General features: G+C 52.5%; 1 protein-coding gene across 2 annotated transcripts in view; it reads right to left on the bottom strand.

Annotated features, from left to right (window-relative positions):
- Positions 1-5,380, bottom strand: part of MAPK13 (mitogen-activated protein kinase 13) — an 11,951-nt gene extending 6,571 nt beyond the window's left edge. Inside the window, exons 1-5 of one of the 2 annotated variants that reach the window (XM_019667469.1) lie at positions 3,819-5,378; positions 3,611-3,640; positions 3,135-3,182; positions 2,896-3,010; positions 2,683-2,754 (exon numbers count right to left, since the gene is read on the bottom strand). In XM_019667469.1, coding sequence (XP_019523014.1) covers positions 2,683-2,754; positions 2,896-3,010; positions 3,135-3,182; positions 3,611-3,640; positions 3,819-3,917 — 364 coding nt within the window. In that variant the 5' untranslated portion in view covers positions 3,918-5,378. Of the gene's footprint in view, positions 1-2,682; positions 2,755-2,895; positions 3,011-3,134; positions 3,183-3,610; positions 3,641-3,818 lie in introns of both variants that reach the window. The other variant, XM_019667470.1, reaches the window with a different exon arrangement.
- Positions 5,381-7,774: the final 2,394 nt, after the last annotated feature.

Below are 7,774 nucleotides of genomic sequence, written 5' to 3'. Positions count from 1 at the left end.
TCCAGTTTTGAACATAGTTTTTGCCAGCTTCCTAATGTCCCAGGAGGCAATGACAAGCCAGGGCCTTCTACTACCTGTGTCTGGTGGCTTGTGCAGCCTGAGGAAAATTCTGTGCTCAAGTTAAAACACAGAGGCCTCCCAGGAACAGGGTGGGGGTCAGAGAATGACCACAGAGGTCCAATGTCCAGCCTGACTTGTCGGACCCCCTGCTGGCCTGGGTATAGGGTTGTAGAAGGGGTAGGGAGGGACCACTTGCTTCACTTTGTCAAACAGAGAGAAGATGTCTTTAAGAAGGAAAGGAGTTCATTCACAGCCTATGTCAAGCTGGGGACCTCACTAGGGTGTCTGCAGGCCTCAAACCCTGTGCCACAGCCCCTCCCACTCAGTCCTTCAGCATCAGATACAGCTTAGAAGACCATTTGGGGTGGGGGGTGGGTGGCATAGGGATCCCACAGAAATGCCCAACAGGCATTGCAGGCAGGGAATCAGCCTTATTCATATCTGGCACACTATAGGATATCAAAGACTGTATGGAGAATGAATGGAAGAGTCAGCACTTTAGACGTGAAAAAAATATTTATTTAATGAACACTTAGGTTTGCCATGTGCCAGTCATGTGTTTTACATATACAACTCCCTTAATCCTGGTGAGATGCCTATGAGTCAATACTATTATCCTCATTTTAGAGATGAGGAACCTGAAGTACAGAGAGGTTAAGTAACTTGCTGAAGGTCACACAGCTGGTAAGGGGCAGAGCTGGGTAGAAGAAACTAGTATAGCCTGGCCCTAGAGTCCATGATATCATCCCTGAGGCTATGCAGTGTCTCTGGGTTGTGAGGCATTACTCCTTGAAGGAAATGGCCTGTGTTTCAAATCATCTGCCTCACCTGCATCATGAGGACATTCCCACTTCTCAAACCAAGTCTTTCAGTACATCCTGCCCAGGGTATCTGACATATTCCTCACCCTCTTCCCTGCCCCACCCCCAACACTGGCCCTGAGACCCTGTGGGAGGAAAAGAGAAGGGGCTAGGTGCCTGGGAGGGCTGCAGGAGTTTGGAACCTTTGGGATTGGTGACACTGATGGAGGCACCCTAATTCTGAAGTTGGAGCAGGGTCCTGGAAGCCAGAGTTCAGAACTGGGCACTGGCAAGAGAGAATTATCCAGGAAACTTAGGTTTCCCTCCAGGTTGAGGGTCCAGTTCTCCAGGGCCTTGAGACTGTTGTGTGTCTAGAAAACCTAAGTGTGGCAGAGGTGAACCCCGAAAGGTGAGAAATACCAGGGAAGTGCTCATTGCCCAAGTAGGTGTAATCTTGCAAGGGCATGAGCTGACCACGCAGCCTTGGCTCCGGGCACCTCTTAGGCAATGGTCAGGAAGTGACTCAGGCCTCAGGCTCTGCTGACACTGACCCCCACCTCGGGCCTCTGCTGGGCCTGTGTTTACTCAGTAGTAAGGCAGCCTTGGAGAGAAGGATCCAGTCAGGGAAGTCACAAATGGGAGAGGAAGAGGGCAGAGTCCCTGAGGATGTCCTGGCTGTGCCCCTCCCCTAACCCCTGGGGCTCTTTTCTCCTTGAGCTCCAAGGTCCCTCTGCTCTGCTCTGCTCCTCCAGACACTGGCTCTAGGTCATATGTTGGTTTCTGTCCTATTAATGCAGCAGTATGTTAGGAAACCAGCTTTGGAATGACACCTGATTTCCATCCCGGCTCTGCACTACTAGCTATGTGGCCTGGGCCAAGTTCCTCCCTCCCCTCCCTGAGTTTCAGCATCCTCCTTGTAAAATGGAAGTGATATTAAAGCATGACAAATATATTTAAAGAGTCCTGGGGGTGTATCATTCCAAGTGTAGTATAACAGCAACCCAGTGAGGTAGGGACCGGTCATGTCTCCCACCAAAGATCACCAGAAACGTGTCTGTGGGTGGACAAGCTGGGTTTACGGTTTGTCGCAGCAAGAGAACACACGCGCCGTGGAAATCGTAAGGCGTCTCAGTAAGAAGGTGTTAAAAAAGGACTTGTAAGGTTTGGGCCTGTGTTAGGCGATGGTGGAGGGTTTATGGAAGAAGGACTTTGTTCTGATTAGATGCTGTTAGGATGAGGAGGTGATATCTGAACAAATCTTACCTAGAAGGAGGGCCAACTATCAACAGAATGAAGAGAGAGCTGTAAGCAGCTTTCACTCAGATTAGCTAGATCATTTTCATGGTTTGGACAATATTCACGTTTTGTCTGTGTTCAGACATGATTACGTAGTGGTCTTGTTTTTGTCTTGATCCATTGTGGNGCCTGTTCAAGATGGTGGGCTACACCCGCCCACAACTAAGACTAACTTGGCACCTTGAGCTGAGCTGCCACCTGGATGGCTCAGCAGATAGAGCACGCGCTCTTAACAACAAGGCTGCTGGTTCGACTCCCGCATGGGATGATGGCTACGCCCACCCACAACTAAGATTGTAACACAGCACCTTGAGCTTAGAGGCCACGAGCTGCTGATGGGCAGCCAGATGGTGACTGGAGCCCTTCACAACTAAGATTGAAGAACAACAACTTGGCTGGTCCCCCTCCCCAATTCCCCAATTTAAAAAAAAGGGGAAAAAAATGAAAAAGAAGAGATTCAAGTAAGAAAGTATTTGCTGTAGGAATGAATCCCTGGATGGAGTTTGGCTTTTCCAGCAAAGGATACAATCTTTCCCCTTGAACAGGGTTTTCCCTGTCAGCATCTCTGCCATGATACAGCCCACAGACCAGATGTCCACTGCCGAGGAGGGGAGGAAGTGTCACCTGGACCCCTGACCACGACCCCGTGATCAGTTAACCCAAAGTAACCAAGATGGCCTTGGGGGAGCTGCCAGAGAAGACCCAGCCCCGCGCCCTCCCCCAGGCAGCTGCCACTGACCAGTCTGGTTGTAGTGCATCCAGCTGAGGATCACCTCGGGGGCCCGGTACCAGCGGGTCACCACATAGCCAGTCATCTCGGCGTCTGCAAGCCGTGCCAGCCCAAAATCCAAGATCTACCACTCAGGGGACATAGGGAAGCTCACTGAGGAGAGGAGGCCCTTGGAACAGCTTTGGGGGTCCTTATGCGGGAGAGGGGCCCACCCCAACCCCTCACTGACCCCACCTGGGCCCACTCACCTTCAGCTCACAGTCCTCGTTCACAGCGAGGTTGCCTGGCTTCAGGTCCTAGATGAGAGGAGAGAGTGAGCACCGGCCTGAGAAGCAGAGATGGAAGCTTGTCTGACTTGGCCACCGCCCAGCACGCCACCTCGCCAGGCCCCTTCCCTTTTCTGGGCTTCGGTCTCTTCAGGCGTAAAACGAGGCTTGGACAAGGTGTCCGGTAGGGCCCATCCAGCTCCAAAATGCTCCTGATGCTTGAGGTCTGCCTGAAACACCCAGCTCTGGGCTTGCCTTGTTTGCAGCATTTCCCCCCAAAAGTTCCCCAGAGCACAGCAATTCTTTTGGGGCAGGCTTTCCTGGGCTAAGGCTGGGCCTGAAAAATCCTCATCCCATGTCCAAGAGGATTGATTGTCCCCTCCCTCCACCTTTCCCCCTCCCTGACTGGGGAGAACCCCTCCAGGACTGGGAGGGGCTGTAGCAGGCAAAACACTCACCCTGTGGATGACCCCAGCTGAGTGGATGTACTGTGTGGGAGAGAGAAGGGTAGGTGCTGTGTCCGGCTGCCACACCAGGCATTTCATGCTGCCTTTGAAACCTCTTCCGCCCTGTCACAGTGTGCTCACCCAGTCCCCAAGGCCTGGCCTCCCCCAAACCTTAATGCTAAGGCTCCCCGCTCCCACCATCCTCCAGTGCCCCACCCACCTTAAGACCCTTGAGCATCTGATACACCAGGTACTGGATCTTGTCCTCACTGAATTCCATCCCCATGATCTTCTGTAGGTCTGTCTGCATGAAGGGCATCACCAGGTAGCTGCAAGGCACAAGGGCTCTGTGAACAGTCCCAAGTCCCACCCAGCCCCGGGTCTGAGCTCAGAAGAGGGGCAAGGAGCTGGGGCAGAACAGGGGCCTTAGGGATGACTTCCATGTGTGAGAAGAACCAGCCTAACCACAGCCAGCCAGACCCCACACAGGCCTCCTGGCTCCTGGCACCTGGCCTGGTCACAGTTGCTTCCCAGCTGGTGGAGCTCAGGGTGAGCATTTCAGCCAGAGCATGCTAAAGAAAACCAAATGGAGCTGTGTTCCCTCTCCTCAAAGGTGCCCTCTCCTTGCCCTCCGCCACGCCCCACAGGAAGCCAGAGCTGTGAGTTAGAAACATCTGCCAGTGTTTCCATCTGCTTCTGCCCAAACCTTCTCTGCCCTAGGGGGTCATGCCCCACTGAGATGGCTCCAGAAACAACCAAAAATGTCAGCCCTTCCAAGAAGGAAACAATAGAACAATTTCCAGGAGGGTGGAAGAAGAAAAAAGGAAGTGGCTAAGCCACGGCTCCCTCCTCTGGGATTGCAAAACAAGCCAAGGTTAGCAAAATGTAATCGTTGCTACTCAAGATAGTACCAGCAAAGTCCAGAATAAAAAATGATAAAGACTGAAAAAAGGAATGTTAAAAAAAGAAAAATGTGGTGGAGGCCATCTCCATGAGGCTGTGACTTTTTAAAGCCTTCTTCTGCCTGACCACACCCACTCCATCTGACCACACCCCCTCCATCTGACCACACCCCCTCCGCCTGGGAGCCCTGCTCCAGGCATACTCCTCTCCTGGCCTTTATCTTTCACCTCTGTGTGGACCCTGCTTTTTCTTCTTGGCTCACAAACTTACTGAAGTCTCACTGTGCTAGAATCACCTTCCTTTGATCTTGTTTCTCAAGGAACCACCCCTTCTCCCTCTTTCTCTCCCCATCAAACTTCTAAAAAGAGCAGTCCACACCTCTTGACCCCACTGCTTTAATTCCCAGGCCTCTGACACCCTGGTATCTGCTCCCGCCCCACCACCAAAGCTGCTCGGATCAAGGTCACCAAAATGGCCCAACACACACAGCCCTGGCTCCCTCTCTTCCCATGACCTTTCACAAAGTTTGACACTCCCTCAAGAGTCTCTGCAGGTTTTCCTCTACCTCTGATCACGCACTCTCAGCTCATCTGCTCAGCCTCTTGGACCCTTCTCTTTAAGGTTGATAGCTTAATCAACAGTATTGTGTCACGTTCCACACCAGCCTGTTCCTGGGCTTCGGTGATTATTCTGACCCAAATCCACACCCCCAGCCCAAACCTTCCTCTCCTGAGCTCCAGATTTATCTGCAACTGCTGGTTAAACACTTGACTGTTCACAGGCTCTTCAAAGTGAAGTGTCCAAAACAGAGTTCATTACCTTTCTCCCAAAATCTGTTCTTCCTCCACCTTGCATTCCAAGCAGGAACCTGATATCCCCCAACCTATNTTTAATCCTCTTAAGAGTCCTATGAGATGGGTTAATAATGTCCTCCATTTGATGTATGGCCAACACGAGGCACAGAGAGGTGAAGTGATTTGCCCAAGGTCACACAGCTGGTAAATGGCAGAGCCGGAATTCAAGCCCAGGCAGTCTGTGCTGGTGACCACTGCAGAATCAGTGCTGGTGACCATCAGGCTGCACTGGATAGCGCCCGCGAAGGGCCAGCCTTTGCCTTTTAGGAATCTGAATTTCCTTCTGATGGTGCCTCCATTATTTGGCCACACACTTATTTTTCTAACGGTTCCATGTGGCTTTCCTCAACAAGAATCTCCCTTTCTGCTCTTCTCTAAATCTAATAACTGTGTCTCCCTTGCTTCCAGAAGGAAATAGTCAGTGGTGTGCTGGAATGGGGAGCCCTAATGCATAGTGTCGGTCAATTTCTGTGGTGTAAAAACTCCCACCATGGCCAAGTTCAAGCTACCAACCTGATGTCACTGAACGTGGAGTTGAGAAGAAAATCAGCTCTCAAGAGCCACAACGAAGACTCCAGCACACCCCTGTTAGCCCAAGCAAAGGTGTGGCAACTGGGAGGAGTAAGGCACCACTCAGGGACAAACCACCAGCTGGTCCTCTGGGCTGGGGACTGTGCTCTTCCCGCCTCACAGGCCCTCCCTGGTCTTCACTCCCTCACACTTCCCTGAGGCCACCCTTCCTCCTCTCAGGGGATCAGGCTTTGGCCACCTGGAGAGAGCAGTACAGCTCAGGTGTGACAGCAGCCCAGCTGTGATTAACCTCCTGGTTAGAGCAGTCTTTCCTCCATGGCAGTCCCCACCCATCAGCTCCAGGTTGCCTCCAGGATGAAGTTTAAACTTCTTGGCCTGTTGGACAAGGCTTGCTCCCATCCCGGCCCTGCCTTTCTTGCTAATCGGATCCTTCACAGCGGCTCTGCACAAACGACCTCCGACCTCCGTTCTAACCATCTCACAAACATCCTTCCTCATCCCTGTCACCACACCTTTGCTTGATCTGGAATGCCATTCGTCTGCTTTGCCAAGTATGGGAGGACCCTCGTGCCTCAAACCTGGCTCAGGAGCACTTCCGGCTGACTCTGCCAGACCACTCCCACCCAAGTGCCCTCCCCCTCCTCTGACTCCTTCCTGCAGGACTTAATGGCACAGCTGGCCCTTAGACTTGAACTGTCAGTTACCTTTCAAACAAAACTGAACCGTAAGTTTCTTGAGGGCGTGAGTGTGTTATTTCTCTCTGTCCTCTGTACCTACTTAGCAACGCATTGTAAAGCCTTAATCCATTAAACCTAATTTTGCTGAGCACTTATCAGGACATTAAGGATACATGGACAAATGTCACGGTCCCTGTCCTCAACAAGCTCATACCCTAGTGAGGGAGGCAGAGCCAAAAAGGAAAACACTCACTGTAACCTGCAGGCGGAGTGCAAATTGGTATAAGGTTTTAGGACCGTTAGGCAATATGTTATCAAAATGGNGGGGCCATCATGAGGACTAAAATAAATGACATGAGAGGTGCCTAATTCATGCCTGGCTCTTAGTAGGTGCTCACTCGATGCCCCTTCCCCAGTGTTGTCCAGCTTTGCCTCCCCAGCCCAAGTGTGTGCCAGGGAAGGGCTGTCTGAGGAGGCAGCTTCTGAGCAACACCTGAATGGACAAAGCAGTGAGCTGTGCGGGCCTCCGGGGGAGGAGCAAGTGTCTGCCTCCCAAACTTTTCCACTCTGTTGCCACCTCTGACCCTGCCCTCCAGCCTCCTTCCTCCCGTGCCATCCTTTCCCCTCACCCCCTGCAGTCTCTGGTACGTCCCTCAGGGAACCCAGCTCACAACACTTGGGGGCAGCTTACTGGTCTCTGGCTTACTGGGCCATCTTCCCCCAGTACCTCTTCCCCTGCTAGGGGACTGAGGATGGCCAGCCGTCTCAGGGCCTGAGCAGAACATCCATCCCAAGAACAAAATATCAGGCTCCTCCACCTCACAGGCACCCCTCACCTCTATGAGCCTTTCCCTCGGTCTCCCAGCCCCTTCCTTTGGCCTTGTCTGCTCTCCCTGCCCTCAGCTTTAGCACTCCCCTGATGGAGGACAGGGGTTAGGGACAGCTGTGCTGGAGTTGCACTCCTCAGCCAGCCTTGCTGGGCCCCAGAAGGTAGGCTACCCCTCTTCACACTATCCACCGGCCTCGTCCCCACTCCCCCTGCACTCCACCTAAAGACTTCTGTCCCTTCACCCAGCCTGTGAAGATGTGGCCTGGGGTGGGTCTGGTGGGACACCCCAGTGATGCCTCTGCTCCATTTGATCTCTGCATTGTCCTTGGTAGCATTCATCACAATTTTAATTAATCCATTGTCCTCTGTGACATGTCCCTCT

The sequence above is a fragment of the Hipposideros armiger genome, unplaced genomic scaffold (assembly GCF_001890085.2).
Source record: "Hipposideros armiger isolate ML-2016 unplaced genomic scaffold, ASM189008v1 scaffold_497, whole genome shotgun sequence".
Classification (NCBI taxonomy): Eukaryota; Metazoa; Chordata; class Mammalia; order Chiroptera; family Hipposideridae; genus Hipposideros; species Hipposideros armiger.
Note: the sequence above shows the minus strand (reverse complement) of the source record. Positions and strands in the feature narration are given on the sequence as shown.